This window comes from Haliaeetus leucocephalus, unplaced genomic scaffold (assembly GCF_000737465.1).
Source record: "Haliaeetus leucocephalus isolate CR32 unplaced genomic scaffold, Haliaeetus_leucocephalus-4.0 Scaffold555, whole genome shotgun sequence".
In the NCBI taxonomy this organism is placed as follows: domain Eukaryota; kingdom Metazoa; phylum Chordata; class Aves; order Accipitriformes; family Accipitridae; genus Haliaeetus; species Haliaeetus leucocephalus.
The window spans coordinates 12,262,319-12,278,965 of NW_010972991.1; the positions used below are offsets into that span (position 1 = coordinate 12,262,319).

General features: G+C 35.3%; 1 protein-coding gene across 1 annotated transcript in view; it reads left to right on the forward strand.

The window, feature by feature from the left end:
- Positions 1–16,647, forward strand: part of CSMD3 (CUB and Sushi multiple domains 3) — a 659,839-nt gene that overhangs the window by 512,854 nt on the left and 130,338 nt on the right. The window contains exons 31-36 of the mRNA XM_010577127.1: positions 1,763–1,876; positions 2,538–2,633; positions 3,510–3,713; positions 6,432–6,556; positions 10,799–10,895; positions 11,789–11,893. Of these exons, the coding sequence (XP_010575429.1) occupies positions 1,763–1,876; positions 2,538–2,633; positions 3,510–3,713; positions 6,432–6,556; positions 10,799–10,895; positions 11,789–11,893 (741 nt within the window). The remainder of the gene's footprint in view (positions 1–1,762; positions 1,877–2,537; positions 2,634–3,509; positions 3,714–6,431; positions 6,557–10,798; positions 10,896–11,788; positions 11,894–16,647) is intronic.

Here is a 16,647-nt window from a genome sequence, read left to right on the forward strand (position 1 = left end):
CCCCCCCTCCCACCCCCCCCCCCCCCCCCCCCCCAAGCGGCGCAGGGGGACGGGGATGGGGTTTACGGTCAGTTCATCACACATTATTTCTGCCGCTTCATCCTCCTCAGGGGCAGGACTCATCACTCTTCCCCTGCTCCAGCGTGGGGTCCCTCCCACGGGAGACAGTTCTCCACAAACTTCTCCAACGTGGGTCCTTCCCATGGGCTGCAGTTCTTCATGAACTGCTCCAGCACGGGTCCTTTCCACGGTGTGCAGTCCTTCAGGAGCACACTGCTCCAGCGTGGGTCCCCCATGGGGTCACAAGTCCTGCCAGAAAACCTGCTCCATGGGCTCCTCTCTCCACAGATCCACAGGTCCTGCCAGGAGCCTGCTCCAGCACAGGCTTCCCACAGGGTCACAGCCTCCTTCGGGCATCCACCTGCTCTGGTGTGGGGTCCTCCCCGGGCTGCAGGTGGATATCTGCTCCACTGTGGACCTCCATGGACTGCAGGGGGACAGCCTGCCTCACCATGGTCTTCTCCATGGGCTGCAGGGGAATCTCTGCTCCGGCGCCTGGAGCACCTTCTCCCCCTCCTTCACTGACCTTGGTGTCCGCAGGGTTGTTTCTCTTACATGTTCTCACTCCTCTCTCCGGCTGCTGTTTCTGTGTCTGTCTCACAACTTTTTTTTCCTTCTTAAAAATGTTATCCCAGAGGCGTTACCACTATCACTGATTGGCTCAGCCTTGGCCGGCAGTGGGTCCGTCTTAGAGCCGGCTGGTATGGGCTCTCTCGAACACAGGGGAAGCTTCCAGCAGCTTCTTACAGAAGCCACCCCTGTAACCCCCCTGCTACCAAAACCCTGCCACACAAAGCCAATACATCCAGTACCTACAAATATTTAACTACTTCCACTTTCTTACCTTTATGGTCCTTAAGCCATTTTCCCCTCCATTGCTAGTAATGGTGTTAAAATTAGGATGTAAATATTTTGTAGGTACTAGGGCCAGAATTAATCCAAACAATTATTTTTTCTTTGCACTGTTTACTTATATTGAAAATGCAAACACCTGTGATGTGAATGTGCTGCATAGATATTTGAACTTAAGTGCAAAACCAACATTCTTGAGTTGAGTTGTTCTACTAGCATGACTTTAAAAAAAATAATTTTTGTGATTCAGTATATGTATTCTGAAAAGTGTTTGTTGCTTTGAATCAGTTACTCATTTGTTTCACAAAGGTAAAGATGCACTGAATGTTAATGTTTTAAGCAAAAAGAAACATTCCAAGGTAAGTGAAACTTACAGAGACTTATCAACTAAATTAATTCATAAAACACAGTATATAGCAATATGCCTGGAATTACAAAGGACGACATTGCACTGAGAATGTAGATGTGTATTGGGTGAGGGAGAACAGAGAATTTGAAAGTATATTCAGCTACAGAAAAATGGTTTTGTTCCCTCAGTAGTAGAATCTTTTAATGAGTATATGTATGGTTTGTGTACCTTCATTTTCTCTTTTATATATATAGAATTACTTTTTTATTCATTTACTGCTGTAATGGTATGAAAAATAACTAACTTTAAGCACCAGGACAGCTAATTAAGTGATCAGAGAAATCAATCAATAAATATAATTTTTTATTTAAATATTTTTAAACAATATATTAATGTGTATTTTGTTCTCTTCTTTTTTTGTTTGTTTTTTCCTTTCACATTCTGTCCCCCCTTTTTTTGGCCATTGGTGCCTCTTGCTTTTTCTCCTTCCTGTTTGGTCAGTGGTTTTTGGCCAGTTTGTATTTTTCCAGACATCACTCCATGATGTAGTTGAAGTATATGATGGCCCAACTCTGCAGTCATCTTTGTTATCCTCTCTCTCAGGATCTCATTCAGGTATTCTTTAATAGAACTGTCATTTACTTTTTACAAACCTAGAAAGATAGTGTAGTCAGAAAAAAAGAAGAAAAATATGATAGTCATATTTTATTAGATTCAATTCAGGCAAATATATGAAATTAGGATTTTGAACTAAAAGCCTAACCACTCAAAACTCTTTGCGTTAATGAATAAAATGAAGTAAAATTAAATTTTTTTTTTTTTTTTTAGATTTTTTTTCTCTTGATATTTAGTTGTTATAGTGAGTGGTTTGGGCTTCTTACTCTGTGCCTTTATGACTTTTATCTAGTGAGCAATATGAAATGAGTATTACATATTTTAAAGGGAAAGCAGCATATATTTGTAGCAAAGTAAAATTGTATAGATATTGTGTGCATTGACTTAATTAAAAGAGGTATGGGGTTTGGTTTTTTTTTTGCTAAAGGAAAAAAACAACAAATATTCCTAATAACTGAGATGAGTTTTAGTCCCCCTTTTCTAGAACAACATAATACTGTCAACATAAAATATTGAAATCCCATATATGTTGCAAAGTTTACTGAAGCAGAACAGGGTTTTCAGAAGGTTATTTCTAGCTGCAAAGATGTTGACAGGTATTTTGAATGCTTCTTTAGTAAAATGTGGTTATGATAGCTTTGTATTTGCTTTGTTTGAGTAGGTGAATCCCTTCCATTGAGCTCAGGTAACCAGATCACGGTTAGATTTACTTCAGTTGGACCAATAACAGCTAAAGGATTTCATTTTGTTTATCAAGGTGAGACAACCTGGAAAAATCTGTACATTTATTCTTTTTGTCACAAACTGTAAATCATCAGAGAGGAACAGACTGAGAATGTAGAGGGAAGTAATTGCCTGTTAACAATGTAACAAGTTTCACTACTTCTGCATGTTTTGAAAAAAATTTGGGACCATTCTTTATCTGTATTTTAAAGCTTAAATCAAATATTTAAGAAGTATAAGAGAGATTCCAAATGTAAGAAGACAGTTATACAAAGCAGCTGTTTCTGTTTGTTAATCTGGTTGACTAATGTTAGATCCATCTTGCTGCTCAAACTGGTTTATCTCTCAATTTAAATATGAATAACTGTAAGTGTTATTACCTGTGGGTGAATCAGTGATCTTACTGTTATTGAGATACTTCTCTTGGTTTATATTATTTGCCTTTTTATGGGTCAAACACAGAAATGGTTATACATCAATACTTGCAACTGCAATTCATTCTTTCATTAAAATTAAATCCTGATCTGAGAGTCAGAATACACATTTAGAAATCCACAGAAATAAATGTAAATACCTATCTGACACAGAAAGGTTACTTTGAAACCATGTATTAGCTGAATATTTCATAGCAGTATTTCTTTTCAGTGCCATTTTAGAAAGGTTTCAGTGTGGATTTTATACATTGCTTTTAAACTTGGCAAGAATATCAGTGCTATGCTCTTCTAAATAGTAACTCAGACATCAAAGGTATGCAATCCATATTGTAAAGATTAATTTGGGGATTATAAGAATATTCTTAACTAGCAAATAACTGAATTTTTTGCAGTCATTTTGAATATTTCTGGTTCAAAATCTGTATTCCTCCACCAAATCTAAAATTAAGAATCCACAATTGTTTCTATGTTTGCAGCTGTTCCAAGAACAAGTGCAACACAGTGTAGCTCTGTGCCTGAACCAAGATTTGGAAAAAGGATTGGAAATGAATTTGCAGTTGGGTCATTGGTTCTTTTTGAGTGCAATCCAGGTTATATCCTCCATGGGTCAACAGCAATTAGATGTGATACAGTACCAAATGCATTGGCACAGTGGAATGATTCACTCCCTACATGTGTTGGTGAGTTCTAAGGCTTTTTAACAGAACTAATTACTGCCTTAAAGTGTAGACCGCTCTCTCCAGCTGAATGTGTTCCTTGTCATCTATACAGTATTTTATTCTTGTTTACTTTTATTCACTTTCTTCTTCATTCAAGATAAAGATTTTATTCCCCTTCCTATTCTAACCTTGCTGTGACATTTCAGGAGTTTCATGAACATACTCTGCTGCTATAAATTATATGTTAGCTTCTTTTACATTAACATCAGTGACAGTCCCTGGCTGTCCCTTAATCAAGACTCAGAAATATCAGTTTGTGTCCTAACTGCTTGCAAAACTAAGATGCTGTCACCTTGTAGATCTCTAACAAGCTATTGCAAGCTATTAGAAAGAACACTACTATATTACAGATTTAGAAATAGTTGCGCTAGTATTTCATTACTTGTCAGAAAAAAGCAGTGATTTTTTCAGATGAGAAAATATACTTTGTCTGGTTCTAGTCATACAAGATTAAATTCTCAAAATGAAATTCTTAAATTAATGTGCATCCATTGACATTTATTAAGCTGATTTGCACCAATTGGAAATCTGGTGATTGTGTTGAAAAGCCCCACAGTAAAGAGATAAAATTCTAATGGTACATTTTTTCATAGATTTATGTCAAGGGCAAATACAGCACATTTACATATTAAGTTTTATTAGAGTTTGGCTTTGTTTTTTGTATGGAAAAAAATTCAGTTGTTTATAAATGAATTAAAATTGGTTATAATTTGCACAGATGTTTTTGCAATGCCATCAAACTTTTCCACCTGTAACATCTGTTGCAGTACTGACTGCATTATACATTAATTTTGTGCAAATTGAATACATTGAAACCTATTCATTTTGAGGATGAAGACATCTGAAGAACTCCATTCCCAAACAAAACAGTAAATATATGTATGAGTTAAAGTTACTTTACTTTTCTTGGCAGAGAACAGATTTTTTATAAAAATGATCCTAACCCATTGCAAAAACCACATTATGATAGTGACTGCAGCATTAAGAAGTACATAAGCAGTGTTTTAGATGAATGGAGGAAAGGAAAATAGAGGACATTTTTTCATTAGGTTGAATTTGAATCTTCTGTGCTTATCAGCTGAAGGTGAATGTTAAAGTCTGAGCCGTTTTCAGTAAAATAAAAGATTTTCTCCAAAATACGAAAATCTTCATAGAGATCAAGACTCAGTACAATAGAGGTAATATTAATAAATATTATTAACCAGCTATTAGAGACAAATCATGTTTATTTAGACTGTTTCAGGCATAGGAATAGAACCACAATTTATATATCAATAAGAAGCTCAAGTATATGGCTATATTTCATTTGTTCTCAGTGATTACAGTTTAATCAGTAATTGTACTATTTACCCCCCTGAAATGTATTCCCTTTGTTTTTCAGATACAACAACAGAGTGTTGAAATAATTATTTTGGCCATTGGTCACAATGTATTATTGAAATTTTAATACATGATTTAGTCTGTGGAAGAGAAAGCTATCTGTCTCTAGGCAAGTTGAACTGAGAAAAGGTTACAGGCCACCTTATGTGTGAAAATCACTGTGCCGATAAATGTGATAAAATATATATAAGGTGAAAATTGCATTGAACTATATCAGTTTAATAATTGAAGTGGTAGACATGACCATATTAAATTGCCTTAACTCTAGTGAGTGCTTGAATATTTCCTTGGAGATAGTAGACATCAATCGTTCTGTCTGTTCATCCTTTTATGAGTAATTATTTAAACACTTTAAATGACACTGACCTTTAGTTTATCCATGTAGTTCCCAACAGATTCTATCAATTATGTCTCACAGAAAACATAGGTACAGTATTCATTATTAAGACAAGTTGCATTCTCCTACCTATTTCCTACCTATTTTCTAAATCCTCGTATTTGTATCTAATGAAATCCATTCAGAACTTAGCAGTGTTGCTTAGAAGTGATATATTAGCTTCTAATGGTTTTGATAAACCATCTCATTAAGCAGTAATATTCTTTGTCCCTGTTAGAGCATCTAATGATCTAGACAAGCTGAACATTGAGAAGAGAAACTTGGTGGTACTGAATGCCTCTGTCCTATTTCACGCGTAACATTTTTATTAATCCATGGCCATGGATATGATGAGTGCAGTCTCGCAAGCATTTAGCAATTTCTTTACTAATGTGGTAGATCCATAGATTATAATGGGATAACTCATGGAAGCAAAGAGAACAGTCAAAGAGTTGAGACTGGTGCTATTAATTATTTAGACAACAACAAAGTAGCAACATTAAGAAAGAATGTATCTTTTTTATGACATATTTTTATCTTTTATACTGATAAAATACATAACTGTTCAAACTTCATTCTTAAACCTTTAAAATAATGTTTCATTTTTGTAAGATTACTAGGAGACAATGGAATGGATTTCACTTCATTAAAGGTCAAATAAATAAGGGGAATATGAGCATGATTCTCCAGGGTAGAAAACTGACATAATTCAAATTTTCCTTTATTCTTTTTTGGTCATTTAAAAGGAGTTTTTTGAGATACAAGATTTTATTTTCCTGAGGCAAATATAAATTTTTTAATGTAGCATAAATTTACAGAAGTTTTCAGCCATGGTATGCTGAACATTGTGTAAGCTTTTATAATAACTTTTCTCACTTCTGAAGCTTCATACTTCTTTTCTTGCCTTATGCATTTCCTTTCAGTGCCCTGTGGTGGAATTTTAACAAAGCGCAAAGGGACTATTTTGTCTCCTGGTTACCCTGAGCCTTATGACAACAATCTGAATTGTGTGTGGAAGATCACAGTACCAGAGGGAGCTGGGATTCAAGTAAGTATACTTGCTATTTGCTTGTCATCATCATGTTTAAAACTGTTTTTCCTGATGCAAGAGCATGAAAAGATCATTTATTCATACATTTTTCTATCTCACTAATGATTCTCACAATGGAATTTATTGCACATCTTTTGTATTCATGGAGTTGTTAAAAGTTATAAGATTTACAAAAATCTTAAAAGATACACTTGTAACTTTTTACTTAGAAGAAAAGCACCAATAATTTGAAATGTGTTGTTTCAATAGGTCAGTGATTCCTTGTAAGCCAGAGGAAAGAGAGTCTTCCCTGTGATTTTTTTTTTTGTCTCCCCAAATGGATAAATCTCCTTTAACAGAGTGAAATTAAGTGGGTTGCTTCTGTGGACAAGTTATATATGTTTTCCTAGAAACTCTGTTATTTACTCTATAGTTATGGAAGCTCATAGTGTTATAAGGAATCTTCAGTATGTTTCAACATGAGATGGGAATTGGTCCTTTAAAATACTGACAAAATTCTCATTTACTAAAATTTAGATTAAGAGCTGTTTAAACTGTGTTCCTCAAAATCAATCTCAAAACTGATTTAAGTTATTAAATCAATACTTACTTTCCTGGTAGGCACCATGGGCACAGATGTTCACTTGCTGTTCCCAATTCTGAACTCTGGAATCTTTGTTTTCTTTCCCTCCATACAATGCTGTAACCTCACTACAGAGATTTCTCAGTGGGAATCTGGCAGCAGGATCTGCTAGCACAAGTTCTATAGGTTTGTGAAAAAACAGTTTCTGTGAATTTTAGAAGTATAACTGGCAGGGAAGGGAAACTGACAACCAGCGGTTACGTGCCAGCTCTGATATGCTTACTGCTTTATTAATGTAAATAGATGGAACACATAGCAGAAAAGTATCAATTAAGCTAAGTCATGTATATCTCACTCTTTAGAGTTCACTAAAGAAACTGACAGAAATCTGATTATTGGAAAGGCAGTTGAGTTTAATAAATTAGGACTTTTAAGCATCATCTGATAAATTCCTAGCAAAATGCGTATCAAGAAACCATGGTAGCAAGTTTTCTATGTCTACCCTTGGTTCAAAATATAACTACTGTAGAAAATGAATAAATAAAGAGCTCAGTTTCTGTAGGTAAAGGTTTAATAATAAAATCCAGAACCATTGCGGACACTTTATTAAAGCTTTTTAATAAATTACATCACAGAGCTTTTAAGGTACTCTACTGTGTCAAGAAAAGATTCTAAAATAGTACGAGTTTATACTTTGCTACTTTATAAGTATTCAGAAAAATATAGGTTTTGTTTTAAATAGCTAAAAATACTTAAGAAAAATGTAAAAACTTTATGGAAGAACACAGAAATAATCACAAATACAACCTAAGTCCGTACATGGTAACATTTATGAGTTCAATTTTCAAAGCCACCTATGTCCATTAATAATAGTATTTAATAATCTAAATCAGTTTTGGGATTAATTTTGAGGAACACTGCTTGATTTAAACAGTTGACTAAGTTAGGATACTTTGTTCTGTGTATTTCTTATACAATCAGTAATGTAAGTTAAACACTAGGAGGATAGTTCAGAGGATTTAAATTAGGCATTAATTGGCATCGTGACTTAGGCAGTCACTGTTGCTTTTTGGAAGTATTTATCTCTTACCACAAACTGCATTAGGTGATTAAATGACTAACTTTGATTTCAAGTTAGGTGTTTAATCTGCATGATATTCTTCTGCTCCAGAGTCATAATAAAAAAGATGTATTTACTGTTTGCTTTCTTTCTAGTTCTCCCAAGTTTTTTTTTCAGAGTTATCAAATAGCATCCTTCCTTTCTGTTATCAGTTATTGAATAAGTTATTCATTTATATTTGTTTCAGTGTAATGACAACAGGGCAGTTTCATGGGCATACCTGTATGATTGTAATTAGATACGTAGAACGTTTAATATTGTCACTGAAGCAGGACAGTCATGAAGTGTGATATTCATGCTTGATCCTTTGAATACTGTCTGATTTTCAGGGCTAGGTCTGAGGAGGATAAAGTCCCTGGTATAGTAAACTGAATACAGCTGATACAGGGTCAGTAAGACAGAGTATACATCAGAAGTCATACCATTTTTACTGTGTTATTTTTCACAACTGAGCTTAGCTTTATATCTACTAATGACATAAAAAATGGCATCAGTATTGTTTTGGGTTTGTTTTTTTCACTTCATAGGAAAGAAAAAACCTGAATATGCATATATTAAAATGTAATTGTTACTGTGAAAATCAGCTACTTGAGGCAACATTTGAAAACTTGGGTGACTGATTTTGTCCAACCTGAGAATGTGTGCAAATGCAGATATTCAAGATACTGTGACAGCTAATGCTTTTGTGTTTATGTAAATACATAAAATATCTGGACATTTTTCCTGACTAATATTTATTCCCTCAAAGTATCAAAGACACTTTCCCAGCTTTAGAGGAGATGAAAATAATATATCACCAGTGCATATTCCTCTGTGAAATGTGTAGATGGAATTTTAAACTGTTTAGGTAAAACAGCTATTGATATATATGATTACTTTGTTGAATTTGTTGAAACAGCATGATCAGATGTAAATGCTGAGCTGTCTAATATCAAATCAAAAAGCAGACATTTAAAAGTAGATTTAGGTAAATATAAAGTGTACACCAAATGCCTGCCTTCAGGCACCTAACTTAAATACCTTTCATCAGGAAATTAATCTACCATAGTTCCTTATAAAGTTAGAGCAGAAAGGTGCCTCAAGTAGGTAATTCAAAATATCTGATATAGGCTCTGGCTCTGAATCACTGCCTGAAGGTATGTCTGTCTACTTATTGACTACATGGGGAGGTTAGGGCAACTAGCATCAGTTGCACTAAAATAGATGTTTTAAATTAGGTGTTTTATGATGAATGTAAAAACAGTAGTCAGCAGCAATCCGGCCCCAAAAACACATAAAAAACATTAGGTAATTTGAAAATTGTTCTGAAGGTTTCCCAGGTGCCTGCACTTACAATTCTGTATGTCTTCAGAAATATTCCTGACAGAGGCAACACCCATAAGTTTCACCTAAATCCCTTGTGAACCAAAAAATAGACAGCCAAGTCTGAATTTTTTCAGTGGGTTTCCTCCAAGTATCTAAACATGCTAACAGTCAGGGTGTCTCCATTGCTTCACTTAAAAAAAAAAAAAAAAAAAAAAAAAAATCATCCTTTGGCTGTAGTATCTAACCAATTCCTACAAAAAAGTAGTGTTTAAGGCCCCCATCCAAGAAATAGGTAGCCATACTGAACTTTCTTTTTACCTAGGAGAAGGTCCAAGTCATATATTTCACCTAGAAAAATAACTTCATTACCTAGTTGTACTGGAACCGGTGCTTATTTCTTGTGTTGAAGCTATTCCATTTTGGAAAAAAAATAAAAGGAAGAATAATTGAGGCAGAAGAACAGTAAAAGAAGCATAGTTATCTGACTTGGTGGCTAAGGTACCCCTTTTTGAGGATGGTTGAGGTTTCATCTGCTCTTCTGTCACTCTTTAAATGCTTTTCATTAAACAGTTATTTCACTAAAACAAAAAAAATGCCAGAACCTCTCCCCTCCAAAACAGGAAAAGGAACCTGGCATTTCTCTACTTCATGGGGAGTGTTTTCACTATATGAGAACAGATATATCCTCCCTCTTGCAGTCTATCTGTTTACTGCTTTGCATCTTACGAGTGGAAAAATGTTGTCACCTCTGGAAGGAATGAAGTGAATGTTCTGCCTTTTGCTTGTAGCGTGCTGGTGACTGCTTCTCCTCAGGAGATGAGTCAATGATGAAAGTAACCAAACACAGGAGGTTGCTCTTACCTGGAGGCAAAATTGAACATGGCAAGATAGATGAAGCAGCGTGCATCACTGTGGGCCTGTTTTTAGCCCTGGATAAACAGGAGAGAATCATAAAGTAACTAACTACTCTATACCCAGACGATTTTTACAGTTGTGTGACTCTAGTTAGAGGTAATATGTGGTTTTCACTAAAGGTCACAGGATCTAAAAGTCTGAATTGGCAATTAAATTTAAAAAATGTTGCAATGCAATTGTATTCACTTAATGATGATTTTCCGTTCTCTTTGGCAATGAGAGCAAGACACAACTTTTCATGATTGAAAGCAACAGAGGCTACAATTTACAGTCATCTTTGTGCTTCAATACAGAGGGGACAAAGTTTATGTTCTTTGCCTCACATTTTTCTTCATAGGTGCAGGTGGTAAGTTTTGCCACAGAGCACAATTGGGATTCCCTCGACTTTTACGATGGTGCTGACAACAATGCTCCAAGGCTTGGAAGTTATTCAGGTGACTGAGAAGATTTTACAATAAGTGTTTCACAGTTTTAACTCTATTGTAAACATACAGCTCTTTCATGCGTGTGTGTGTGTGTGTTCCTCCTATAATTAACAACAGGTAGTATTCCTTCTGTTTTAATCAGTCATCTCTTAGCAGACTTTCATAAACTTGAATATTTGAAAATGTTAGAAATGAAATAACATTCAGAGGCTCCCAAACTAGATATCTATTAATCTCTTTTTTTGCCCACTCTTATAGCAGAGGCCAAAAATATAGACCTCTAAAAGAGATGCCTCTTGAAATTGTACATGACTAAAGTATGCATTCTTTATCCTTATTTTAGATAAACAAGACAGTTCTGTTTGCGTTACTTTTTCTTGTTTTGTTTTGTTTTCCTTTATTCTACTTCATTCATGTATACAGAATGAGATCACAGACAATAAGATTGTTATCTTGTCTTGTGCTGAAACACAAATAAATAACAACATTTCTAAGAATAGCTCTACCAGATATGTTCAGAGCTGCTTGATATATTTGACTGTTACATTTAAAATTATTCCAGTTACAGGATTTGCTCTTGCTTTTATGAAAACCCTAGTGAATATTTCTTCTGTAGTGGATAAAAGAATGTAATATAAATTTATATTAGACCTTGCTTCCCTGAGTACCTACAGTTGAGGTCTCTGATATTGTGGTGCACTGAAAATGTAATAAAACTTTTATAGGGACAGATATTTGATAGCATCCATGATGACAAAATATGGTGGAATTGGTTATGTGACCTCTCTTTTCCCCCCATCCCCATCTTCTCGCCTCCCTTCCCGCCTTTCTCTTTTTCTCTTTCTTTCTTTTTATACATACACACACATCTATTTCAACAATATCTTGATTTCTCTTTTCAGGAACAACCATACCTCCACTTCTCAACAGCACGTCAAATAATCTGTACCTAAATTTTCAGTCTGATATCAGTGTTTCAGCTGCTGGATTTCATCTTGAGTATACAGGTAATGCAGAAATGTTCAATTAATTAAGACCACTTGCTGGTTCCAGTCATTAGGTGTACCTAAACTATATAAAAGAGGAATATTCAGTCCTACTACACATAATGAGCTAATACCATTACTTCCAAGTCATGAGTAAAATCCTAATTTAATTCCAAGTGAACAAGATCAGGCCTGAAACCTGTACTGTAAGGACTGGGAAATTTAGTTTAACTTGCTTGCACCGTTAATTTGGTTTTGCTCTCTGAAAAGCTTTTCTGAACATACAGCAGCTAGGAGTAAATGCAGACATGCTCATGTGGCAATCCTAATCCCAAGTTATAACATATTTATATAATTGGTGCAGGCAAAACCAGCAAACTGATGTAGGAAATTTCAGTTTAACTTCTTTGCCGATTAACAGTTAATTATTGATTCTAGTATTGAAGAAAAATAATAACAAAAAAACCCTGAGGAAAAACTCCCCTGCTTCCCTTTGGACATCTCCCCACACACGTGCTTTTTAGTTCTTGTTCTCCCCAAACACTACACTCTGTTCCTTTGGTGAGACAAGGGCAGTGCAGCAGATCGGGTCAGTGGCCTGTGGTTCCTACAGTCCCCTTAGGGTCCCACCTCTCAGTGCCTGCTCGGGTGGACACTCGGGCTCCAGGCCCTGCTCAGGCAACTGCTCCGGCTGCAGCCTCTGTTCAGTCATGTTCTTCTCTCTGTCCTCCTTCAGTGAGATCTGTCTCCTCTTGCTCTGGCCTTCTTGTTCCTTTTCTTAAGTATGTCTTCACAGGGCCACATCTGGTTGGTACAGAGGCACCCCAGACTCCTCTGGTGGGTGCCGCTGTGCCCTGCAGTGGGGGTCTTGGAGCCGGCTGGATCCGGCTGAACCGGCTGTGTCCGGCTCAGCCCCTGGTCTCTTCCAAAGATGCCACCCCTGCAGCCCCACACCCCACCAGCCCCTGCCAAAATCTGCAAATTATACCCAGTACAATAATATATGTACTATATAGTATGTATTTTATATATATGTGTAGGGGACAAAAATTAGTCACTCTCAGCGAAAATGAGAGAATAAATAAACTGAAAATAGCAGCTGTGCTTCTTAACTAACTGACGAATGCTCACAGGTTGGTGCGATTACAGCAGAATTATTTCAAATGTTTTTTATTAGTGCTGCGTACCTCATGAGCAGAAAAGGCTATAATTACAAATGTACTTTCTGTCTGAATGAGACCGCCTTAGCTGACTGACAGGAATTCTGGCAATTACTAATATTTTGTTGCAGGTTGTTTTGTTTGTTTTTTTTTTTTTCTTCCCAGCTGTGCAGTTCCCTCTGCTCATATTGGTTCTGGTATCTGATCTGCATAATTGTGTCACGGTTATTTCTTGTCAGTTTTCCAGTATGCAAATCCCATGGTCTGGTTGTCTGATTAGCCAGTCAGAGAACACGGCCTTGCAAAATTGCTGCCTGATCGCTTGTCTATAACTAAACATTAATTATAGGTTAGAGTTATCCTGCCATTTCCTTGAAATGCAGATAGTCTCTCAGCTGCTTACAACTTCAGAGGGGAAAAAACTGTGGGAAGTTATGAAAATAAAGTAAAATCCAGTGGAAGTGAAAATGCATCTCTGTATTCCTATGTGTCCAAATAACTGAAATGTGTACGGTACTGCCAGTATACAACTTTCACCTCTAATTAAAGAAAGAATTCACAGTACATCGTTTAAAGTATTGGTCCATGCCAAGAACAATAGCTATATATGTGTATATGGGTTTATACAAAGGTGTATGTGTGAATGTGTACAAATGCAATATGTTTTTGGTGTGAATGTATAAACCCACAGTATATGCTGAAAATTTGTGATTCAGGAGATAATATCGATGTCCCTCAGTAGATACCCAGTTAACCAGTAGCTCAGTGAAATACGCTATTTTACAAAACTAATGATTAATTAATTTTTCATGTGCAGGCAATAGAAATATGTGATTAAAACATCATACAGACTTTGAGGTGGAGTAAGGAAATTGCAAAACAATGTCTAAACCTGTAATCTTTATTGGAAACAAATGTAAACTTTAAGGGCAAATATTTTGTGGCAAGTAAAGAATTGTGGTTGGAGAGTAAACTATGATGATTACTGAATTAAGATTTTCTGTGATATGTGATATATTTTCCAAAGATATGCTCTAAAATAAACATAAATTATTTTACATGTGTGGGAATTATTGAAGTAAAATCTATGGTATTCAAAGTACAGAATAGGATTAAGTGAGCATAATATCTCCACAAAATCTGTGGAATACACCATCTCTACATTGTTAATAAGAAAAACAAAATAGAAAATATTTTCAAGATTATCTTGAAGTTTAAAATAGAGGTACATTGTAACTAAATTCCTGTACTGCAAATTGCAAAATAATGAGATGATTTTGTAGAATAATGTGGAAAAATGTAAAGCATTAGGCATCCCTGTTTGTTTACCACTCTCTGGCTCACAACATGGAACTAAAGCATGGTTTCAGAGCATGCAATCTGGATTCTTTTCATGCAAAACTAAATAGGTGTACTTCAACATCTCAGCTAATGCCTTCAGCCACTAATAGACAATCAGCCTATAGGACCAGATTAGCTAAAGCTAATAATAATAAAACCCTTTAGTTTAGCGCTTAGTGTGGATATTGAGTCCCAGGCACCAGCTGTTTCAGTCCATAGATCCATGACTATTACTCCCCACTACTTGCTAAGAAAGACGTAGTCTCTTTTACCTGTGGATTGGAGGAAAGTTTTATGATTTTTTTTTTTTTTAATCTGTAGCTTAGTATTTTTTTCAAGAAGAGACTGTGGAAAATTCCTCATTGGGCTGAATCGTGAGTTTGATACAGGATGTTAAGCTAAGGGGCAATACTTTCTCATCATTGCTAGGAAGGAAGACAACAGAAACTGTATCTTGTGTATCTTCTGGATTTTTGTCTCGTGCAGTTTTCTGCAACAGAGATACAGGAAATTTTGTCAGGATTCCAGGACTCAAAATACTGCTGTATTGCTACTGAACTTTCTCCAGAAATGCTTTGATCAGAAGAGAGTTTGCTCTCCTCAGTTGTCCTGGTCATCTCTGACTCTCAGACAACACTTCCTGCTCTAAAAGTTGTGATTGTTTTTAGAGATAGTTAGTAAATAGAAAGTAATGGCCACATTTTAATGTCAGTGTTTCCAGTGTTTTCCATTTCACTGGAGCCTGCACTGACAGAGGTCATCATGAGGAGTCAGCTAAATTAAAGTCTTAGTTTTTGAAGTATCAGTGCATGGTTCTCATTGAAAATCAGATCAGAGTTAAATATTTACATTAAGCACTTTTCAAGTGAGTTAGCCATAAACTTTTTTTTTCAATATGTAGTGCATCCTCCAATTCTATTTCACGTATTCTAGGAGACACAAGTCCGAGGGGAAGTTCACCCTTCTTGCCAAAATGACTACTTTTTAATCTCAACAACAGTTTTCTGTAAGAAGGTTTCATTTGTTTCATTTCCAATATCTCTTTTCATCCTTTATTTAATAGGTTTTTCACACTGTCCAGTCTGGCTCATCTTTTGAACTGCTACAAAATCCAAATGCACTTTTTTATATAAAAATAAAACAAAACAAAAGGAACTTTATTTGTTGAAGAAATATTTTAAGACCAAGTAACTGATACTTTGTCATAAGGAATTAAGTATTTACATTCCAAAACGGAATAGTGGTCTTATCAATAATCTTTTTTCTGGCATATTTTTACTTCTTTGTTGAATTCTTAAATTCTTATCATATTAATAACATGCAGTTTATGTATTCTAATGGATACCTTAAATATGAAAATATATTGCATTGAAAATATGTTGCATCAACTGAAGAATGTCAACAAAGAGCACCACAGAATGGTTTGTTAAACACTTACATAATGTTTATATGTTTTATGCCACTACAAATATTAATTTAGTCCTCATTTTCTCTATCTAAAGTTTTGCTAATTAGGTAATTGATTGTTCTGTGTAAGTAGTGGTAATATTCTTTGAGATTAGTTGAGTTTCTCAGATTGTCTCATCATAATTTCCATAATACTCAGTATCTATTTAAAATTAGTAAAAAATATGACACACTAATTTTCATTCTAAAATAAAATCCCTAGAAATCTATGTATTTAAATTGTATAATGTATAAGTCTCACATAAATACTAGAACATTTCCATAAAATTACAATAATAACTTTTAAAAATAAAATGGGCTATTCCTTTAAGTCTTGTGTAGTCCCAGAGTGCAATATCCAAAATTTTATTGGTATGTTTTTGTATTTAGAGCCATAGGAGCTGTTGGAGAAGGGCGAGACAGCATCAAATAGCTTCTTTTACTTTATATACAATTCATCTCATCTAAAAATTAGAAGATACTGAAAGTATGTTTTCATGTATGCCTATGTTAAAATCTCTTTTCTTTCTAATGCCACTGGTCGTGAAAGTTTAAAATCTAAGACATTATACTGAGGTAGTAGTATAATGTGGTTCAAGGAACTATTCATGCACCACAAATGAGTCAATAATGAACAGAGTGCAGTTTATGAATACATTTATGATTTCACCTGAATAACTATCATGACACTATAGAGACACAAGTTCTGAAGTAGCCTGTCCTGGTTTCATCTGGCATAGTGTTAATTTTCTTCCTAGTAGCTGCTATAGTGCTGTGTTTTGGATTTAGGATGAGGATAATGTTGATAACACACTGATGTTTTAGTTG